Source organism: Myotis daubentonii, chromosome 2, assembly GCF_963259705.1.
Source record: "Myotis daubentonii chromosome 2, mMyoDau2.1, whole genome shotgun sequence".
NCBI classification, from domain to species: Eukaryota; Metazoa; Chordata; class Mammalia; order Chiroptera; family Vespertilionidae; genus Myotis; species Myotis daubentonii.
The window spans coordinates 35,104,528-35,128,390 of NC_081841.1; the positions used below are offsets into that span (position 1 = coordinate 35,104,528).

General features: G+C 38.7%; 1 protein-coding gene across 6 annotated transcripts in view; it reads right to left on the reverse strand.

The window, feature by feature from the left end:
- KRAS (KRAS proto-oncogene, GTPase) overlaps nucleotides 1–23,863 on the reverse strand; it is a 44,012-nt gene that overhangs the window by 17,500 nt on the left and 2,649 nt on the right. For all 6 annotated transcript variants that reach the window (XM_059682399.1, XM_059682402.1, XM_059682401.1 and 3 more), the window contains 2 exons: nucleotides 22,202–22,323; nucleotides 286–464 (listed from right to left, as the gene is read on the reverse strand). In XM_059682399.1, coding sequence (XP_059538382.1) covers nucleotides 286–464; nucleotides 22,202–22,312 — 290 coding nt within the window. In that variant the 5' untranslated portion in view covers nucleotides 22,313–22,323. The remainder of the gene's footprint in view (nucleotides 1–285; nucleotides 465–22,201; nucleotides 22,324–23,863) is intronic.

The following is a 23,863-nucleotide window of genomic DNA, read 5'->3' on the forward strand; positions in this document are numbered from 1 at the left end:
AGCTTACAGCCTTATTTCCCTGGTGTAGAGTGGTTAAAAGCACAGTTTTTAGAGTCAAACAGGCCTAGGTTCCAATCCCAGCACCACCATCTATGCAAGCTGGAACAAGTTACTCAATTTATCTAATTCTCAAGAACTTCATCTATAAAACAGGGATATTACCTACCTCGTAATTATTCTAAAATTTAAATTAGATAATTTATGTATGGTGATTAGCAAAGATTCAATAAATGGAAGATACAATTCGTCCTCAATGTCAATTTACTATGTTCAATTTAAACCCACCTATAATGGTGAATATCTTCAAATGATTTAGTATTATTTATGGCAAATACACAAAGAAAGCCCTCCCCAGTCCTCATGTACTGGTCCCTCATTGCACTGTACTCCTCTTGACCTGCTGTGTCGAGAATATCCAAGAGACAGGTTTCTCCATCAATTACTACTTGTTTCCTGTAGGAATCCTGAGAAGGGAGAAACACAGTCTAGATTATTACAGTACCTTTTACTTTTAAAAAAGTGTTAGACACAACTCAAGAAAAAGAATCTGTCACAACTGGGCAAATGGCTTGAACAGACCTCTCCCCCAAAAAAGATAGACAAATGACCAATATGCATAGGGAAATATGTTCAACATCATCAGGGAAATGCATATCAAAACCACAATGAGTTACAGCTTCACAGCCATTAGAATGGCTATTATTATTTTTTTTAAAGTAAAATAATAAGTGTTAGCAAGGATGTGAAGAAACTAGACCCCTGGCCACGACTGGTGGGAAAGTAAAATGGTGCAGCCATTGTGGAAAACAATTTGGTAGTTCCTCAAAAAGTAAAACATAGTAAGATTACCATATGATCCAGTAATTCCAATCCTTGGTATATAACCAAAAGCATTGACAGCAGGGAATCACAGCAACATTATTTACAATAACCAAGATGTAGAAACAACTCAAGTGTTTATTAACAGACCAGAGGCCTGGTGCACAAATTCGTGCATGAGTGGGGTCCCTCGGGGTGGCCTGTGGGGATCAGGTCAAAACCCGCAGTCCAATGCCGCCTGCAGCTCCTATCTGCTGCTTTGGCTCATCCCGGCCCCACTGCGCCTGCTGCGGGCTCACGTCCAATCAGTTCTAATTGGGAGAGGCTTGTGCACCGTCACCGCAACAGCAGCACTCGCCAGCCATGAGCCCCGCATCTGGTGCCCTCCCGAGGGGAGTGGCCTGTGGGATTGGGCCGAAACTGGCTCCCCGTCATCCCCAAAGGGGTCCTGGATTGCGAGAGGGTGCAGGCCAGGCCGAGGGACCCCCACCAATGCACGATCTGGCCGGGGAGGGACTGTGAGAGGGCTCCGGGCATGTCCAGCCCCATCTCGCCCAGTCCCAATCAGCCAGACCCCAGCAGCAAGCTAATCTACATATCGGAGTGTCTGCCCCCTGGTGCTCAGTGCATGTCATAGCAAGCGGTTGAGCAGCCTTAGCATATCATTAGCATATTACGCTTTGATTGTCTTAACAGTCAACCGGTTACGGATGACCGGGCACTTAGCATATTAGGCTTTTATTATATAGGATGAGTAGATAAACAAAATGTGATATATAAATACAATAAAATATTAGTCATAAAAATGAAAATTCTGATACATGACACAACATGGGTGAACCTTTAAAACAGTAGGCTAAGTGAAATAAGTCAGACACAAAAAGACAAATAACTATTATTTCACTTACATGAGGTACCTAAAATAAGTCAAGTCACAGAGACAAAAAGTAGAATAGAGGTCACCTGAGGCTGGGGAAAGAGAGTTATTGTCCAGCAGATACAGAGTTTTAGTTTGGGATAATGAAAACAGAATTAATGGCTGCCCAACACTGTGAATTTACTTCATGTCACTGAATTGTACACTTAAAAATGGCTGCAATAGTAAATCTTATGTTATATATATTACCACAATTTTTAAAAGGCTGTTACAAAGAGATTCAACAATGGAAGTGCACATATTAGTAATAAAAAGACCCAAACTCTTATAATAAATAGTTTTTACAAAAATGGGATAGCTCTACCAACTCTGTTATTCAGGATGGTTTAGATGGCAAGAAAAAAAAATCAATCAACTTACAAATAAATGTCATGCATCTATTTTACTTATAGTCAAAGGAATACAAAGAAAATGGTCTACACTGAGGATTTAATGCCCTTATCCATTTCTGAAATCCTGGGAACAATATCTCACAGCCAGGTGGATATTATGATAACTCTAACGAATACAACTTCTATCGGCAAATTCTGTGGGGGAGAATAGATGGATACCTTAAAAAACCTAGGCAATGCTAAGATTGAGTAAGGAAAGGGGGTGGGTAACATCAACAGAATCTTAAAATGAAAATCTGATTTTCTTTGACTTTTGATTTATACTCATGCCTAAAGGATTTCACACACTCTCTGCCAAAATAAGCTAAATAAATGAATGAATGAATGAATAAGGAAAATGGAATGGTACAATATGAAGTCATGGAATAAGAGGCAGGCTGACGATAGGTATAAAGTATACACCAAGGGCACTGTTTCTTATTGTTCTACATGAGGGCTTAACACTAAAGTGTCTTTATTTGATGAATTACTTTATAGACCATTTCATCATTAAAAAAGAGAATGGTCATTAACGGTCATGTTTTTGATAAAGTATTTTTTAAATGTTCACAGTAGAATACAGACATATATCTCAGGGATGGGCAAAGGTAGGTGTAAAGTTGTCAGTGTGCAAGTTTATTCTGGAATTATTTATTTATTTTTGTATCATTTTCCATATGAACTGTAAACCTACTTTTGCCCACCCTGCATATGTAGCATGATCCCAATAAAATATATGTATATATCAGTATAGCTGTACCCATACATATATTTAAAAACTTATGGTACTGCCCTGACCGGTTTGGCTCAGTGGACAGAGTGTCGGCCTGCGGACTGAAAGGTCCCAGGTTCGATTCCGGCCAAGGGCGTGTACCTTGGTTGGGGCACATCCCCAGTAGGAGGTGTGCAGGAGGCAGCTGATCGATGTTTCTCTCTCATCAATGTTTCTAACTCTCTATCCCTCTCTCTTCCTCTCTGTGAAAAATCAATAAAATATATTAAAAAAAAAACTTATGGTATTACATAAAAATGTTAATAAAGGCTGTTATCTTTTTTTGTACTCGATGCTATTAAATGTATTCCTTCTGTGGCTTTTCATTTTTAAAAGTGTGAAAGATTACCATGTTAGACTATGATCTAATGCTTATCTTTTAAAGTAAACTGCATTTTCCATACTGTCTATAATAAAAATTATTTCACCAGTCAGAAAAAAAGGATGGATATTTATTTTCTAAGCAGGAAGCTCTTTACTAAAAATTCAAACATTTGGTTGACATTTTATTATTTTCGCCTACTCCCTTAATTAACTACTTGAAAGAACTCCCATAATATGTTAAAAACCAGTGTTTTTGAAGTTTAATAAAGAGCAGGAATTGAGAGCAAAGTACAGTGTGTTAGAATCAACCCATTCATTACCCAGGTATGGCTAGAGATCAAAAAGATTTCCTTACCTGTTGCTGTCACCTCACGTTCTTCACTTACCAATATTAACCTAAGTTAACCTTAGAGATGATAGTTTCCTTAGTCTTTAAATATAAAATGTTTTACCAACAATAAAATTAAAAGACTGGAGCCACCCAAGTCTAGACCTAAGGTGTGGCTGGGAGATTACTCACCATCTGCCCACATATATAATGCCTCCAAAATGTAGCTCAATAAAGTCCCATTTACAGAATTTTCAAATACTTTGTGTTTCAAAAGTATTTAATGTGGCATATTTGTAGTTTCTTTATGTATTTCATAACACATTTCCATGATGAATATTTCATCGAAAGGACTGGGAAAGCAGCCCCGCCCTATTCACCCATCTATCTCATTCCTATGACTTTTTCCCTTCTAAAACCTAAAATAATTAACAGCTAAATTCTGTGTCATATTCAGTTATTGAAAAAAGTAATCTACAACCTACATAAAAACAATGAGTAGAATCTGATTAAAAATAATAGGTGAAGGTTAAAACTTCATTATTTCCAAAGTTAATTTTAAGTACGTCATGACCGTTAATGACCATTCTCTTTTTTAATGATGAAATGGTCTATAAAGGCAGTGCCACTTGGTAAAAAGATGTTAAAAACTTAAGAACAAAGATGTTAAAAGGCAAAACTTAAGAACAAAGATCTGAAAAAAAGAACTGACAGGTTTAAAAACAAAGCGGAAAACAAGCACAACAAAAACAGTATATAAATACTAAAGATTCTGTTCCAACTTCAGGTTAGACATTAGGAAGAAGTATATGGAAGTAGAAAAAACTTTAGTCATCAGTGTAAGGTCTTTCCCAAGACTAGAGTCTAAATAAGAGTTCAGCAAACTATCGCTCACAGGCTAAATCCTGCCCACCTGTTTTTGTCTGGCCCATGAACTAAGAATAGTTTTTACGTTTTTAAATGGTTATTTAAAAATAAAACAAAGATTATGTGACAGACCCATATGGCTCTTTATAGAAAAGTTTGCCAATCCTGCTCCATGCTAATAAAATGCCTTTTCACAAGTATGGAGTATTCTCAATACATATTATTTACTCCTTTTATACTTAAAATATAAACCATCACCCTGAGAAAGTACAGGTTATTCAAATCCAACCAATTTTAAAAGCCACAGATTCTAAAAAGAAACTAGTTAGGAATAGAGCAAGAAAAGGATCAAAACCTAACATTCTTAATTAGTATTATGTCCAGCCATTCAAATACAAATAAACTTAGATCAGGTACACAGATTACTAACATCCTTTGGAAACTAGGATAAAATAAAGTCACTTTAACTCAACATAATAAAATATTAAATGGAAGAAAGTTATTCCATATATTTTCTCTCGCTCTCAGTTACAGTACTATTGTTATGCTTATGTAAGTACTAAAAACAAAACCTTTTCTAAATGAAATATACTATGCTGGCAGAAGCTAATCATAGATAGAACTTAAACATTTATAGTGATACAATAAACAGGCACAATCCTTTTGGAAAGCAATTCCAGTAGTTATCAAGAACCACACAAATGCTCATAGCATTTGACACGGTAATGCCACTTTTGGTAAATTATGCTAAGGAAATATGATTTATTTCCTTTGAAATGATAGTTACAATAGAAATACACAACAGGGCAGGCATCCTAAAATATCTTACAAAGAAAAATTACATAGGTATTTAACACCAACCTACAATCTTACACCATTGATCTATGTTCAAAATACACTCTAAATCTAAGCACCCACCAGCACCAGTACCCTAGTCCATAATACCATTTTGTCTTATGCAATCTCCTGCAACTGCTTCCTAGCAGGGATCCCTGTGGCTACTCTTAAATGATACATTCTCCACATAGCAGCTAGTAATTATTTTTTAAGTGTCACTCACTTTAAATGTCACTCACTTGCTTAAAGTCCTTGAATAGTATCCCTTCATTCTCCAAAATAAAATCCAAAGGACTTAGCACTCTCTTAACTTAGCACCTCTATATTTCCTTCATATCATGTATTATGATCTGTAACTCTGTACTTACTTGTGTAACTGTTTAAGTCTGTATCCCCTACTAGGTTTTAAACTCCATGATGGTTGAGCTCACATCTGTTATGCTTACCATTATATACACTGTGTGTAAGTTTTGAAAATAGCAAATAATTAGAACTGTCCGTTAATAAATGAATCCACTCAATGTAAATAAGTGCAGACACTATAAAACTGTCTTATAAAAATACAAGTTTAATAGTTTAAATTATATTTAAAAATTAAGTTATAAATTTTTAAGTTATAATATATTGAGTATTTTAGTGAATGCAGTCAATCAAGTTTTAGATAATATAAAACCTTTAATGTAAAAATATAAACCAAACAAAACATACAGAGATTTAAAAACACTTGCAGGGGCCTTTAATTGTATTAAGTTTTACATCTTAAAAAAGAAAAAGGATCTAAACCAAAAGTGGCAGAATGCTACGATATGAAAAATCTGGTTGGTGCATACATGTTCATTATATTACTTTTTCATACAGCATTAAGAGTGTACCCATTTAATCACCACTCACAACATGGGTTTTATGTTTTCCTTTTTCTTTAAACTCCTGTCAGGCTGAAAATTCTTATTGTTTTAATACTCATTTCTTTGAGGACTAATAATATTGTATAGTTTTATTTTAATATTTATTCCCATCTTCTATGTCCTTTGCCCACTTAAAATTTTCATTGTTTTTGCTTCGACTTGTACCAGTTTATTAACATGCCTTCAAGAGTTGTTTTATGTATAGAAACTTATCTGTAACTCCATTAGAGGACTTTGAAAGTTAAGACTAAATGATTCAAACTGAGATTAAATTCATTGACCAGGACATTGTTTTGCATTTTTCTATTATAATTAATAACCAGTTACTCAGTATGTTATCTTTTAACATTGTCAACTTAGTTTTCTAATTCAGGCAGTAACCCTGACATGGGAAGACATACTATAGTACACAAAAACCCCTAAAAGAAGTTAATAACTTTTACTAAAGGCAACCCTATTATTATCCTATCTAATAAAAGACAAACAAGCAAATTGACCATACCGTCGCTACACCCCAAGCCACGCCCACCAGCCAATCAGAGCGACTATATGCAAATAAACCCAAGATGGCGGCCAGCAGTCTCGGAGCTGGAGCAAGCAGGCTTGGTTGCCCCCTCGATGGAGGAAGCCAAGATTCCCGCCTGCCCTGGCCTCTGCTGAAGGAGTGGCTGGGGGCCTGGGTTGCCGGGAGCAGGGTGGGAACTAAGCAGCCGGGAGAGGGGAGCCCGGCCGCTGGGAGCAGGAACTAAGCAGCCGGGAGAGGGGAGCCGGGCCGCTGGGAGCAGGAACTAAGCAGCCGGGAGAGGGGAGCCGGGCCACTGCAGGGAGCAGGGCAGGAACTATGCAGCTGGGAGCAGGGCGGGAACTTCTGCCATGTCGCTATGGCAACAGGGCAGAAATTCCTACCCTGTAGCTGCTTGCTCATTCACTTACTTGCTCATTCATTCACTTACTCATTATTCACTCACTCACTCAGCAAACCCTCTCAGGTCCCTGGCACCAGGCCAGGCACTGAAGGTGAAGCAGGATAAAACAGAGCTATGTCCTCAAGCTGTTAGTAATTCAGTAGGGCGAAGCAGGCACATGGATGAGGCAGTTGTACTCACAGATGCACTGTACTGGGTTTGGTGAGGGCTGTAACTAACGCCGACTTTGTTCTCTTGATAAAATGGGGCCTTGGGAGCCATGCCTGTAGTCCTGTGCCTAGGCCCAGAGCGGCCGGGGTCCCAGAACATGACAGAGGGTGCAGGTCGGGCTGAGGGGTCTGGCTCCACCCCTCACCCCCCCACCCCCGTGCACGAATTTCGTGCATCGGGCTACTAGTTAATAATAATTATAACATTTACTGAGCCCTTACTTGTATGTCAAAACTATGATAAACATATTACAAGTATTATCCGATTTAATCTCCATCCTCATGCTCTTATAAATATGAACAGGACTGTTGGAAATATCAGCTAAAGTATTATTTGGGGATTTACTCTTGAAATGTTTATAATATTTTCTCAATGTGTCAAGCATTAGAATATTTTTCATGTATTCTTAATACCTATAGGAAAAAATGAGAAACCTTTACTCTCTAATGTTCAAGTGTAACTTCTAAAAGATTATTTGAATCCATCATAGAATATGTTCCACACTATTGATTATAAGCCACCAAAGGTTGTCAGAGACAGCTAATTTCTCACAGAAACAGGTACAATAGCCTGGTTTGAATTATAATAGGGAAGAAGCAAAAAATTTGAGATATATAAACACAGGTTTAGTAATTCATCCCCACCAAGCTACTTTCTCCCTCACATCATAGAACAATTACTAAAAGTCTTTTAAGTGTCACATACTGTGCCAGACAGTACAAAGTCTCTGAGCGCAAGGAGCTAGGCCTGTGGAAAAGATATGAATGTAAACAGATAACTAAAATACAATGCAATATTGCAATACTATATGCAGGGCAAAGTGCAACGGTGACACACAGGAAGGCGAGATCATCTTTGCTTGTGCATCGGGCTACTAGTTAATAATAATTATAACATAATTAAGAAAGACAGGGCAGGGGAGGGCCACTCCAGGCAGGAAGGAACAAAGAGAATGCACAAAAACATGAAACAGTATGTTGAATATATACATAGCACAAGAAGTTCAATACAACTTTAGCTTGGAGGGATTACAGGTACACAGATGAAGAGAAAACTGGACAATCACACAGAGGCCAACTTATGGAGGGTCTTGAATGCCATATTAAGTTTTAAACTTCATCTTAGACTGAATCAATGAAATAAACGGTTTTTAAGTAGGAGGGGAGGATCAGATATACCAGGTTCACTGTCAGCATTAGTATTATGGCAAATTATAGAAAAGGGCCAGATTGGCGGCTGGGAGATGAGTTAGGAAACTATTATAAGAAATGATAGAATCTGACCTAAGGCAGCAACAGTTATATAGGTGAAAATTAAATAGTTTTGAGGTGCCCAACAGGTGTGACTCAGGGGTTGAGCATGGGCTTATGAACCAGGAGGTCACGGTTCAATTCCTGAACATGCCCCAGGTTGTGGGCTCAATCCCCAGTGAGGGGCATGAAGAAGGCAGCTAATCAATTATTCTCTCTCATCATTGATGTTTCTCTCTCTCTCCTCTCCCTTACTCTTTGAAATCAATAATATGTACATATAATAAGTAAATAAATAAATAAATAGTTTTGAGAAATATTTAATGGGTAAAATTGGCAGAACTTCACACTGCTGGTGGGAATATAAATGGTGCAGCCACTGTGCAAAATAGTCTGACATCTCAAAAAGTTAAAAATAAAGCTACCATATGACCCAGCAATTCCTCTTCTAGGTATACCCAAGAAAACTGAAAATACATTCACACAAAAGCTTGTACATGAATGTTTACAGTAGCACTATTCAAAATAGACCAGAATAGGAAACAATCCAAATGTCCATCAGCTGATGGATAAACAAAATATAATATATCCACACAACCAAATATTATTCAGCCATAAAAGGAACAAAGTATGTGATGACAGCAAAGATGAACCTTGAAAACATTATCCTACATTTTAAAAAAGCCAGACAAAAGGACCACATATTGTATGATTCCAATTACACGAAATGTTCAGAATAGGTAAATCCACAGAGACAGGAAGTAGATTAGTTGTTGCCGGGGCTGGCAGGACAAAGTGGGGTTATGGGGCTTCTTTCTGAAAGAAGAAATGTTATGGATGAAAATGTTATGAGGTGATGAAAATGTTACAGAATTATATAGTAGTGATGGTTGCATTACTTTGTGAATACACTAAAAACCATTCAACTGTATACTTTAAAAGGATGAATTTTATGCTACGTGAATTATATCTCAATTTTTTTAAATGGCAGAGCTAACTGATTAGGGATGGAAACAAAAGGAAGAGTAGAGGAAAAGAGGAGTTCAGTTTGGAGCATGTTGAATTCCCCATGTTTGTGGATTGTTCTGGTGGCTATGAGCTGTAGGCAGCTTGATATATAGGTCTGATGTTCAGGACAGAAGTCTAGGCTAGAGATATACTCCTGAATCTTCAATCTATGGGCAGTCACCGAACTTCACTTGTGGTATGAGCGTGGGCAAACTACTTATCTCTCATCTACTCTTAACCACTGTCCCTTCAGTTGTAAAAGTGGGTAAATAACACACATGACTCTGAATACAGATTAGAATTTCCTAACATGAAAATCCCCTCATAAAATGACAAGTACTATAAAACTTAACTATTATTTTATATATTACACATTGCAAATGTTATTATAAGCCAAAAAGGTAGGGGGCAGACCACTGGCTACTAGGAACTAACTATATGTATAAAACAAACATAGTATCCTGACCTTATAAGATCACTGGACATTTACACTTGGAATATATTTTGCAAAACCAATCACTGTATTTCAAAGTAATTATAATGGAGAAGGACAAGTTCCAGGGAAGGAAAACTAAGTCTCTGAGGGTCATAAGGATTTCTGTTTTGACTAGGGTGCAAGGTGCTAAAACAGCTCATTATCATGACACAATTTTTTATTGACATTTATTAAAAAGATAAAGAAAAAAGACATCTTTACAATGACAAATGCTTGAAATAACGAGAATATTGCATCTTAGTTTAAGATTAGAGAGAACAGAATTTGTACCACTGCCCAGAGATAAAACTGGTCCAAAAATCCCAATAAATGCAAGGAAAATATGCACAAGAGATTAAAAAAAAAAAGATATTATAAGCACACATCTGTCACCTATTGAAGTCATGTGGTATTCTCCCATAAACTGTTACTTGGTGCCAACATCAGAATGTGAGGCCTATACAATCATGGATCAAATCCTAATAATTACAGATGCCAACATACTTTTCATGTTTTGTATTATATATCTACTAGAGGCCCAGTGCACAAAAATTTGTGCACTCGGGGGGTCCCTCAGCCTGGCCTGTGCCCTCTCACAGTCTGGGGCTCCTCGGGGGATATCCACCTGCTGGCTTAGGCCCACTCCCCAGGGGATTGGGCCTAAGCTGGCAGTCAGATATCCCTCTGGAAGCGCCAGAGCCCTTGGGGGATGTCTACTTGCCAGCAGGGAGCAGGCCTAAACTGCAGTCGGACATCCTTAGTGCTGCTGAGGAGGCGGGAGAGGCTCCCACCACCACCTCTGTGCTGGCAGCCGTCAGCCTGGCTTGTGGCTGAGCAGAGCTCCCGCTGTGGGAGTGCACTGACCACCAGGGGGCATCTCCTGCATTGAGCGTCTGCCCCCTGGTGGTCAGTGTGTGTCATAGTGACCAGTCATTCCCAGTCATTCCGCTGTTAGAGTCAATTTGCATATTACCCTTTTATTATATAGGATGTTATTCTTTAATTGGCCTGATACTAATTTCTTTAGCCAAGATACATCACCATTACCAATTTGTTGAGGCTTTAAAAGGGAGGAAAACAGAAATATGAAATAATCTAATTGTATCTAATACATGAGGGACTTTTCTCCCACAAAAGTGAATATTTACTTTTATCTTTCAAACAGTAAATGTCCATTTTTAAAAACCAAATACCACAAAGAATGAAAGTTTGACATATGTCCTATAATACTTTATGTTCATATTCATTGTTTTAGATAAAGGGAATCATACTCTATATCAGGGGTCCTCAAACTTTTTAAACAGGGGGCCAGTTCACTGTCCCTCAGACCATTGGAGGGCCGGACTATAGTTTAAAAAAAAACTATGAACAAATTCCTATGCACACTGCACATATCTTATTTTGAAGTGAAAAAACAAAACGGGAACAAATACAATATTTGTATTTGCATGTGGCCTGCGGGCCGTAGTTTAAGGACCCCTGGTCTATATCATGTGCTATCATTATGAAGCATAACTTATGTAACAGACATTTTTCAACATCAGTACACATAGATCTACCAAATGCTTTTCAACAACTATATATAATTTGTATAGATAAGCCATAAATTACTTCATCTATTCCCTGGTAGATATGTAGATTATTTCCACTTTTAAAAATCATAAATACTGCAATAAGCATCCCTGTGTATTCACCTTAAACACTTATCCAACTGACTGCATCCTTGCAATAAATTCCTAGAATTGGAATTGACCTAGAAGTGGTCAAAGGACATGCAGCTTACATTTTAATACATATTGCCAAACACCTCCAGAAAGTTGTAAGATTACATACTCCCACTTATAGCATAAACTAGAGGCCCGGTGCACAAAAATTTGTGCACTCGGGGGGGGGGGGGGGCGGGAGTGGGGGTTCCTCAGCCCGGCCTGTGCCCTCTCGCAGTCTGGGACCCCTAGGGAGATAACGACCCGCTGGCTTAGGCCTGCTCCCAGGTGGCAGAGGGCAGGCCCAATCCCTAGGTACAGCCCCTGGTCGGGCTCAGAGCAGGGCCGATTGGGGAGTTGGGGCGCCTTCCCCTGTCATGCACAGAGCAGGGCAGATTGGGAGGTTGCGATGCCACCTTCAGTCACGCTCAGGGTAGGGCCGACTGGGGGGTTGGGGCACTGCCCCCTGTCACGCACAGAGCAGGGCCCATCGGGGGATTGGGGCTCTGTACCCTGTCATGCACAGAGCAGGGCCAATCAGGGGGTTGGGGCACAGCCCCCTGTCACGCACAGAGCAGGGCCCATCAGGGGGGTTGGGGCTCTGTACCCTGTCACGCACAGAGCAGGGTCAATAAGGGGTTGGGGAGCTCCCCCCTGTCATGCACAGAGCAGGGCCAATCAGGGGGTTGAGGAGCTCCCCCCTGTCACTCAAGAGTAGGGCCGATAGGGGAGTTGGGGCACCGCCCCCTGTCACACTCAGGGCAGGGTGGATCAGGGGGTTGGGGCGCAGTCCTCTATCACCCACAGAGCAGGGTCGATCAGGGGGTTGGGGCGCCGCACCCTGTCACACACAGAGCCACAGAGCGATCAGGGGCTTGGGGAGCTCCCCCCTATCAAGCACAGAGCAGGGCTGATCAGGGTGTTGGGGCGCCTTCCCCTGTCATGAACAGAGCAGGGTGGATAGGGAGGTTGTCGCCCCGCCCTCTGTCACACACAGAGCCGCAGGGCGATCTGGGGGTTTGGGCGCTGCCCCCTGTCACACTGATCCCGGTGCCAGGAGGCCTCTCGGCTCCGCTGATCCTGGTGCTGGGAGGCATATTACCCTTTTACTGTATAGGATAGAGGCCTGGTGCATGGGTGGGGCTGGCTGGTTTGCCCTGAAGGGTGTCCTGGATCAGGGTGGGGGTCCCCACTGGGGTGCCTGGCCAGCCTGGGTAAGGGGATGATGGCTGTTTGCAGCTGGTCACACACCCTTCAGGGTGGGGGTCCCCACTGGGGTGCCTGGCCAGTCTGGGTGAGGGGCTGAGGGCTGTTTTCAGGCTGACTGAAGCTCCCAACTGCTCCTTTTTTTCTTTTTTCTTTTATTCTGGGCCAGCTTTAGCTCCTGCTCCAGCTCTGAGGCTTCTGCTGCTGAAAGAGGGTATCTGGTTTGTTTCAGTTCTATAATCGAAAAACTGTATAACTCCAGCTCTAAGATCCTGGCCTCGCTGAAAGCAGGTTTCTGGGGTTTTGTTTAGCTTCTATATTCATTACAATGTTTCTTAAACTGCAGGCTCAGAGGCGGGCAAAGCAGGCGGGGAGCGTTGGTTTCCTCCGTCACTGAAGCAAGCAAGCCTCATGTTAGTTTCAAGCTGCCTGGCTGCCGGCGGCCATCTTGGCTGGCAGTTAATTTGCATATCTCACTGATTAGCCAATGGGAAGGGTAGCGGTCGTACGCCAATTACCATGTTTCTCTTTTATTAGATAGGATAGTACACACTTCTCCATTCCCTTCCTAGCACTGTTATCATTTTAATCTTAGCCAATATAAAAGTAAAAATGTTATTTGTTTGAACTTCATTTCTACATTAATGACATCTTTTTATGTTATATATCATTTATTTCTTTATTTTTGGTGGATAGGTTGGCTATTTATATCCTTACCCTACCCTTTTCCTTTCTGATGTTTGCTTTTTTCTAAAAGTTATATAATAGAGCTTCCTGGTTGATATATGATGCAAATAGTTTTCACAGACTTCCATTTGTCTTGTATTTTTGTTAAAGATGTCTTAATTTTTTTTAATATATTTTATTGATTTTTTACAGAGAGGAAGGTAGAGGGATAGACAGTTAGAAACATCGATTAGAGAGAAACATCAATCAGCTGCCTCCTGCACATCTCCAACTGGAGATCTGCCCGCAACCAAGGTACATGCCCTCGACCGGAATCGAACCTGGGACCTTTCAGTCCGCAGGCCGATGCTCTATCCACTGAGCCAAACCAGTCTCGGCGATGTCTTAATTTTTTATGTAGTCAAATAGATTTTCCTAAATGGTTTAAGAATATTTTGAAAATTAAAGGATCCTTACTTTCCTCAATGGAGAAAAATATTTAATCCCAATCTATCTATACTAATAAAAGGGTAATATGCTAATTAGACTGGATGTCTTCCAGACATCCATCCAGATGTCCTTCCAGACAAGGCCACGGTAGCGGGGGGCCAAGGCAGAGGCAGTTAGGGGTGACCAGGCCAGCAGGGGAGGGCAGTTAGGGGTGATCAGGCAAGCAGGAGAGGGCAGTTAGGGGTGATCAGGCCAGCAGGCAGAGGCGGTTTTGGGAGGTCAGGCAGGCAGGCAGGTGAGCGGTTAGGAGCCAGTGGTCCTGGATTGCAAGAGGGATATCCAACACACAGATCAGGCTTAAACCAACAGTCAGACATCCCCCAAAGGGTCTCGATTGGAGAGGGTGCAGGCCGGGCTGAGGGACACCCCACCACGTGCACAAATTTCGTGCACTGAGCCTCTAGTGTATATATATATAAAAGCCTAAACGACCGCTCAACCAGTAGCTATGATGCACACTGACCACCAGGGGGCAGACACTCAACACAGGAGCTGCCTCCTGGTGGTAATTGCGCTCCCACGGTGGGAGCGCTGCTCAGCTGATCAACAGGCACCAAGCTCATGGCTCCCAGTCCCACCATCGAGACTGACTGGGTGTGAGCCCACGACCGCTTCTCTGTGAGGCTGTGATGACGTGGTCATGGGTACACTGGTACAGGCCTAGGACGGGCGCAGAGACCTCAGTGGAGCGGCAGCAAACCTACCGGGCACAGCAGGGCCAGGGTGAGTGGGAGCGGCACAGTGCCCAGCCCGGGCTCAGGCTCCTCCCCAGCCACCTACCGCTTTGCACACTACTTCGCGCTGTGCGGGATCAATGCAGGTAACGGGCTGGAGCCCGATGCGAGGTGGCAGGTAAGGCCAGGCTGCAGTGGCGCGGAGGTCCACTGATCCCCGCAGGCCAGGCCAAGGGACCCTACTGGTGCACGAATCCATGCACCAGACCTCTAGTTATACAAATAAAGAAGCTAACTTAATGTTAATTCACTCAATTTGTGTTATTTACATAATACTCCAAGAAAAGAATTTAGGACCAACATTATCATTTTCATTTCAACATGTCTAATGTTTAACATTAAAATTTACACAAGGTAGAATGAAAATATGGAGGTGAGGAAGAATGAACTCATGATTTTTAAATACAAGATATTTCTTAGCTCTGTCCATTGGGAAAGGTCTAGAAGCAGTGACTCCTCAATTGCAATAAATGTACCTAACATCCAGGTTTTTTTAAATAAAAGGAATTCGGGTTCTTTGGACAGTGACTGAATCCAGGGTGTGACCATGGAAAGAACAAGGTGAACCTGGAACACACTGTGACAGAGTAAGGAAGAGCTCAAAAACTGATGGAAACATGCCAAAAGGATACAGAGGCCAGTTTGAAAGGGATTCCACTGGTTATATAAAAACCAAATTTGAGAATCACTATAAATATAGTATTAGACTTTAACACATTGAATAAAAAAGTAATACATGAGTTCATACTAGTACAAATATGACAAACCAAACAAATGAAAAAAGGAGAGTGACAAGAAAATGGAGAGCCGTTATTCATGGTAGATGTTAACCAATAAATGTAGAAGTAATGACAGAGTCAGAAAATTAACTACTGTTTTACATTCACTGTGGTAGTTAATTTATTCTGGTGAGAATTATCAGTGTATGCTACATCTCACTGGGTGCAAATATGTTGGAGAACAGGATATTTATATTCTCAAAGTGTCTCCCCACAGAGTACATTATCAATTATAAAGGAAGCAAAGATAGCTTTACAGAGAGAAAACAGACATGACCTTAACCTAATAATAATAATCATGTTAACATCATCAATAATGGGACAAACCTGTGCCTACTGATTTGATGCACAGAGGAGGGCATAACATCATGTAGTATTCTCCAGCCAAATCTGTTTAAACCAAATCTGATCATGAGGGAAAAATCAGACAAAACAACTGGTTTGAATTCTTTAAAAAGTACCATTGTCATGAATGACTAAGAAAAGCTGAGAAACTGTCCTAGATTAAGAGATTTGAGACATGACAACTAATTTTTTTATCCTAGATCAGAAAAAAGTAAAGGAATTGTTAAAAAAGAACATTTTGGGAACTGACAAAATTAGATTATGGGCTATATATGAGGTAATTTTTTTGTATCAATGTTGAATCTCCTAAATTTCGCCAGTGCATTGTGATTATATAAGGGAATGCTCTTCTTGTTAGAATAGGATTGACAAACTTTTTCTATAAAAGGCCAGATAGTAATTGGTCTCTGGTGAAACTACTCAACTCACACTGTAGTGTGAAAGTAGCCATACACACACATATATAAAGCAAGTATGTCTATTTTAAGAGTAAATGGTATTCATTATATTAACTTTTTACTACTTTTCCATAAATTGGAAAGTTTTCAAAATAAAAAGTTGAAAAATTATGTAACATAAGCACTATGTCCCTATTTAATCCTCTCAAATATTTTATTTTTATTACCCATATCTACAAGTTTTTGTTAATCCTTACCGGAGAATATTTATCCCATTGATTTTGAGAGAGAGTGGAAGGGAGTAGGAGAGAGAAACATCGATGTGAGAGACACATCAATGGTTGCCTCCTGGATGCACCCCAACCTGGGCCGCACCCCAACCTGGGCCAGGGATGGAGCCTACAACGAAGGTACATGCATGCCTTTGACCAAAATCAAACCCACGACCCTTCAGTCTGTAGGCCGACACTCTAACCACTGAGCCAAACAGGCTAGGGCTCTAATTTAAGATCACAATATTATAACTGTTCCATAAACCTAGAAACTATGATAAATAATATCGTTAAGAGATGAACGAAATCTACTGCCCTCCTAAAACATAAAGCCTCTAAATTAAGTCATATGTAAGTAGAATCACTGTCTAGAAACATTGCTCTTCAAAATACATCTAAGACTAATAAGTCCTATGAAGGCAGTGATTTGGTCCCTTTGCTCCTTTATGTGTCTCCAGCCCCTAGGAAGACTGTATGGTACAAAGTGGGCACTGATAAATATTTACAGAATTTGAAGAATTGATTGCATTGTTTAAACCAGAATCCTTTTAAGAGATGCTAACCCAGGGATGGGCAAACTTTTTGACTCGAGGGCCACAATGGGTTCTTAAACTGGACCGGAGGGCCGGAACAAAAGCATGGATGGAGTGTTTGTGTGAACTAATATAAATTCAAAGTAAACATCATTACATAAAAGGGTACGGTATTTTTTTTTTTTTAGTTTTATTCATTTCAAACGGGCCATAGTTTGTCCACGGCTGTGCTAACCCATTAACATTTTTTTCCTTTCACTTATTGCCATTATCAACTTTCATTTGTATTTCTCTAAAGCTTTGTATTTATAAAAATTCAAATAAGAATAACACATGTCCAATAATTTTTAACATTTAGGTCTAACAGTTATTATTAAGTAAACACTTATTCTTAAATTGACCTAAATACAGAACCTGAATTTTGTGCTTGTTCTAAAATTCAGGTGATCACAACTATTCTACAATCCTATAAAAATCTACAAAATATGAACTTCCACAATTTGCCACTTTTGAATAGACCCTTCCTTACACCCAATTAACACATCACTCCTGCATGCATGTAAAGAAATTCAGAGCCACTGTGCCACTTCTTATTCCCTCAAGCAAAATAACTCCCCTCTTTTTTCTTACTAGGCTACATTTCCTTTCTTAGTCAAAAACATTCACCCACATACTTAGGCTAAACTAGTCCACAGAGTAATCTTAATATTAGCAGAGAGTAAATTATGATACTTTAGATTTTTAAACAAATAAATAAAACTTTTTAAATAAAATTAATATACTTATAAAATGATCATAACCACACACACAAATAGGAAAAATCTCCAAATTTAGGAGGTATTTTACTGTTATTCATTATAAAAGCAAATAAATTGACCAGTAGAGGGCACTCATTTACAAGGGGGGGAAGAGCTGGTCACAGCACTGAAGAGAACTTCATTTACAAAACTGCTATTACCTTATTTTGAAAACAGATTGTTTTAACAGGAAGCTAGAGTGTATACACACACACACACACACGTATGTATATTTAAGTAAATAAATAACGTATTACTGGTTTAGAAAAGGTAAAGCTTAAATCTATGTTAGAAAAATCTAACATACACCTTATTCAGGGACTTGAGTTTAACAATTTAAGAATGTTTAAGGCTATCCATATAGGATCTCAACCTCAGCACGACTGACATTTGGGGCCAGGTAATTAATTATTTGTTGTGGGGCTGTCCTGTGCATTACCCATCACAGGTGCCAGCAGTTCCCCCCTCAAGTTGTGACAACAAAACATCTCCAGATATTGCCAAATGTTCCCTAAAGGCAAAGTCACTCCTCATTGATGACTATCAATACATAGAAAAGCCAGAAAAAGAACAGCTTGCAAGTTTACATAATGCTTTTTAACACCACTTTTCAATACAATTTAATATTAGAAATTTTCTCTCTATAATTTAAATCTTATTCAGTTAGTAAAATAAATTCCACAAATAAAGTTTATGTATAGAAAAAACAGAAACTGATAAATCTTGGTGATTACAGCTCAGAGCACTAAAGATAGCACAAATCAATCCAATTATGAATCTATTCTTCCTGAGGAGGAAACTATTTCATCAAAGAAGGGCATAAAACTTGGACTGAATTATAGAATTATAAGTATGTAACACTAACAGATGCATGCAGATGTCAATGAAATTAAGAGCTTGGAAAAAATACTTCTTTCTATATCTATTTTTAGTAGTATACTATATCCGTTAGATACATGTAATATATATTTGCTAATTGATCAACTGATCATTCTGATTTCAATGTCTGTAACTACTTGTTTATTTTTAAGACAAGATTTTTCTTTTTCTATCACATTTTCCCTTGCTAAATACATCTTAGAGAACATGTTTTCATAATAGCAAGGGATCGCTAAACTATAAAAACATACATATTTCTAGCCTGGTATTATGCTTAGGGGATTGCTTTGAGTTTTTAGTAATCTTGCTCCACTAAGGAGGTATTTCATCATCTCTACAACTCTTTGATGGACTTCATAAAAGATAAAGGTAAAATCTTTCAGAATAGAAGGTGATTATCATGTAGATAGCCTCAAATATAGACATACTCCACAAATGTGTCATTCCTATCTAATTCTGTATCATTAAGGTGCCATTAGATAGTATTTAAGATCAAATTTTGGTATACTGATATGAATCAGCTTCCAATAATAACTATTTCTTTGCTTAAAGGGTTATACATGAATAGAGTGGAAAATCCATTTAACTTAGTTTCAGAAAACTTAAAGTGCCACCATACTAGAAAAGAATCTTTAGGCAAGTTACCACCTCTCAGAGACCATTTTTATCTATAAAAAGAAACAATGACCACCTTCCTTATCTATCTCATAATATGTAAACCTTTGCAAATTTTAAACCACTAGAAAATATGATATCACTTAATTTAAATTTTTTCCCCAATTTCTTTCCATTTGTTTTAATGCAGGAAAACTGATGAGAATTACAAATGTGCAAAGTCTATGTCCTCTCTCATTTTCTCTCTGACCTACATTGTTCACCAATCAAAACCTAACAGCAGTACTGATATCCCCATTCTCCTTTTAAACTTTTTACAAAAACATCAAGTTAGCATTTTTGCTTAACTGTTTTTTAGAATAAACTAATTCTTTTGCCTTTCTTGTAGTTGAACTATACACCAAGAATCGCAGTGATTCTCAACCTTCTGGCCCTTTAAATACAGTTCCTCATGTTGTGACCCAACCATAAATTATTTTCGTTGCTACTTCATAACTGTAATGTTGCTACTATTATGAATCGTAATGTAAATATCTGAGATGCAGGATGGTCTTAGGCGACTCCTGTGAAAGGGTCGTTGGACCGCCAAAGGGGTCACGATTCACAGGTTGAGAATCGCTGAGTGTGTTAGTTGCCTCAGAGACAATTTCTGTATGATACCTTTTCCTAGGTGGCTAAACTAGTGAGGAACCTCAATTTCAAAGTCCACAGGTAATCAATGTTCCCAGAGTCAAGTCTTCTGGTTTGACAGAAATCATAATCAGAGTTATGGGTTTGAGTTTATAAACATTTTCTACTTTCCCCCAAAATAAAGGATGAATTTTTAGATTTAGTTCTATTCTGTTTATACTGCACTTTAACAGTTGTGACCAAAAGGTTTCCTAACCTATTTTATCACATTATAATACATATAGCATTCATGACCTCTGGTAGAAAACAGTGTCATGAAATTCCTCAGATTTTCAGAGAAGATGAGGCTACTTCTGCTAAAACCATCTTCCAAAATCCCAGGAACAGTTCCATGCTTAACCTGAATTCTATTTAAAACTCCCTTTCACTTCTGATTTAAATGGTGAAGTATGCCAAGTAGCCTTGGCTTTAGAAATAAGTTAACTATTTAATCCTCCTTGGAGACAAAAAGAAAACAAAACAGAACCATCATACAGCATTAAACAGAGTTATCGAGAGCAAATACACAGAGACTATTATATAGGTGGTTCACTTCAGTAGGGCTCTTCCCTTTTACTGCAAATTCTTAACCGTGGAAGCCAAATAAAAGTTGCTTCTGTCTAAACCAAATCTTTGCAAATACACGTTTATTTCTTCATTTTCCCCCTGTAGTACCAAAAATATTTAACAGAGGCCCAGTGCACGAAATTCATGCACAGGTTGGGTCCCTAGTGGCTGCTGGCTGCAAGCTGCCAGCCAGGGCCTCCCTTCCCTGGCTGCTGGCTGCTGGCCAGGGCCTTCCTTCGGTCCATGCCGTCCCCTGGTGGTCATGGTCAGCGCACATCATAGCAAGCGATCAAACTCCCAGTCAGTAGAACTCCCGAGGGGACACTTTGCATATTAGGCTTTTATATATATAGATTTCCTTATAAAACTTATCAATCCTCAGTTCTAAACTGCATAAACATCTTCCCAGGCCACCAAAGCCCTTAGAACCTACCTCAGTGCAGTCAAAGACATTATGCAGCTTGGGACGCAGACAAAGTTCTGGTAAACTTTTCAAAGTTGATTTAAACAACTGGTATATCAGACCTAGAATAACAGCTAGGCGGTTGGATTGCTTTACCCAGGGTAAAGAAGTCTAAGAAATAATCCAACAGTATAAGTCTATTTCAAAGATGAGGCAGTATACTTCTTTCCATCTCCACTGATGTGAAACTTAACATGAAGTTTCAGATTATGCATAAAATATAGTAATTCTGGAAATGAGTTAACAAGGACAGTTGTGCCATTCCCTCCTACAGGACTTTGGGATTAAATTGATCCTTATCTGCTTGATACTACTTGTCCTCTTAAGGTCTCCTTCAGGCCTTTATTCTATCATTTGTTGTTGGCCTTTAGTTTGGTGATTTTTCATTAAAATAAAAAAGTCTGAAAATTATTAATCAATTTGTAATAAAAAAATCTAACATTTCCTTGAGTAAATTAAAAAAGCGCTGGAAAGCAAAGGATTGGTTGTGGTACCCTTATATATATCTGAGATATACAGTTACCTATATATGCAAAGAATGAGCTTTTAAAAATGCATCAGGTAGCTGTAGATTCTCCACTACTTCAATATGAAGAGGAAACAGGGAGATACTAATTACATTTTTAAATCAGCCTTCAAATGATTATACTTCACCAGTACAATTCAAATCTAATATGTGACATCAAAATAACAAAACAAAACAAAAAAACCCATAAAAATAATAGCCACATTTTTTTTTAAATGACTGTTAGGTATAGGTAAAATGTATATTCACATTTCACTCTCTCACAAAACTCTGAAATGCACACATACAAACACAGAAGGAATGTCATGAAACTTGAGATTTCCCAAGAGAAGAAGGGCTCTCCATATCTATGGTTATGTGTAACTTCAGAGTAAAGCTTTAAAGCCTAAATATATTTCTGATAACTTAATAAAATTATTTTCAGTATAACTGTCTTATAATGCAACTTTTTTTGTACCCAAAGGATGGGCCTCCACAAATCAATATGCATAATATTAAAACAAGATTTACCTCTATTGTAGGATCATATTCATCCACAAAGTGATTCTGAATTAGCTGTATCGTCAAGGCACTCTTGCCTACGCCACCAGCTCCAACTACCACAAGTTTATATTCAGTCATTTTCAGCAGGCCTTATAATAAAAATAATGAAAATGTAACTAAATTAGAACAAGTGTCACACATGAGTTTAATAGAAGCCAAACACTCTATCAATACCTTTTAACACAAACTCACCTTTATATGGAAAATTATTTCAAAATATCTCACAAAATTCAATAAAAACTTCAGTTGAGTACGGATGTTCATTGTAATGAATCACACTATATTTACAAACTCGCCCATTCAACATTTCAGAAAGATGCATTCAGAGTACAAAGTTCTTTTATCATATATTCAGGCTGTTCTATCTAAACAGCCAGTCTGCTGTTCTATAGCAGTTAATGGCTCTCAAAGGAACATGCCACAACTTTACTCAGTACAAGTGTCTAGCACAATGCTCTATACCCCGTGGACACACCCACACAAGACTGTTGACAGCTATCTCTCCTAGTTGGCTATGGCCCCTAAGAGTTACAAGTGGATATGCAGAGTGTCTTTGTTGGAGCCAAGAGCTACAGAAAACTTTTAAAAAGAATCATCATATAGTTCTCCTGAGTAGTTAGAAAGAATCAGACAGTGGGGTGGGAGTGGAAGGGGGTGGAAGAATTGTCAAATAAATCTCACTGTATAGTGAGAAAATAAAAAGTGAGAACTAATATAAAAATCAGTTAAAAATAATTAAGGAAATAAAATTGAGAACTAAAATAATATATATTGATTTCAGAGAGGAAGGGAGACGGAGAGAAAGGAAACATCAATGATGAGAGAGAATCATTGATCGGCTGCCTCCTGCACACCCCCTATTGGGGATTGAGCCCGCAAGCTGGGGCATGTGCCCTTGACCGGAATCAAACCCAGGACCCTTCAATCTGCAGGCTGACGCTCTATCCATTGAGTCAAACCGACTAGGGCAAGACAATAATTGATGAACAATTTAATCTGTAAAATATCTGCTGGGAAAAATAATGTTATAAAAACTAAGAGAACTTTAAGAATTTTGAAATATTAAGCACAGTTGATTTAATCATCAATCACAACATATAAATCTATATTAGTGCTGAAAAATAGTACTTTGCAGAAGAAAAAATATAATTATATAAAATTTAAAAATAAGCACTGCTTTTAATAATAAATTTTTTAAAAGATGTGAGTGAATAGTTCTCAGGAATCCACATGACTTTTACTCTTTGCATCTCATCATCTCCCAACAGTTGCAATAAATATTGACAATTTGTAAGGTTATCAGTACAAGACAGAAAATATTTTTTAGTCAGTTGTTTCAAACTTTTTGAAATAAAATGAATTTAATTTTATCTTCTCTCCCTCAATAACTACATGATATTATTACAAATAAGGAACCATGGAAAGAATGGCAGTAAATGCACAATTTATTATAAGTAGTCCCAAATTAATGAATGTGCAGATATAAACACTATATACAAACAGCATCCTATTTACTGAAAGCCAAAAATTATCCACCAAATAGTCACAGGAAAATAAAATATGGTTTTCCAAATGATAATAGACTAACCACCTCCTTACCCTATTCCTGAGCCCTCCCACAGACAGCAT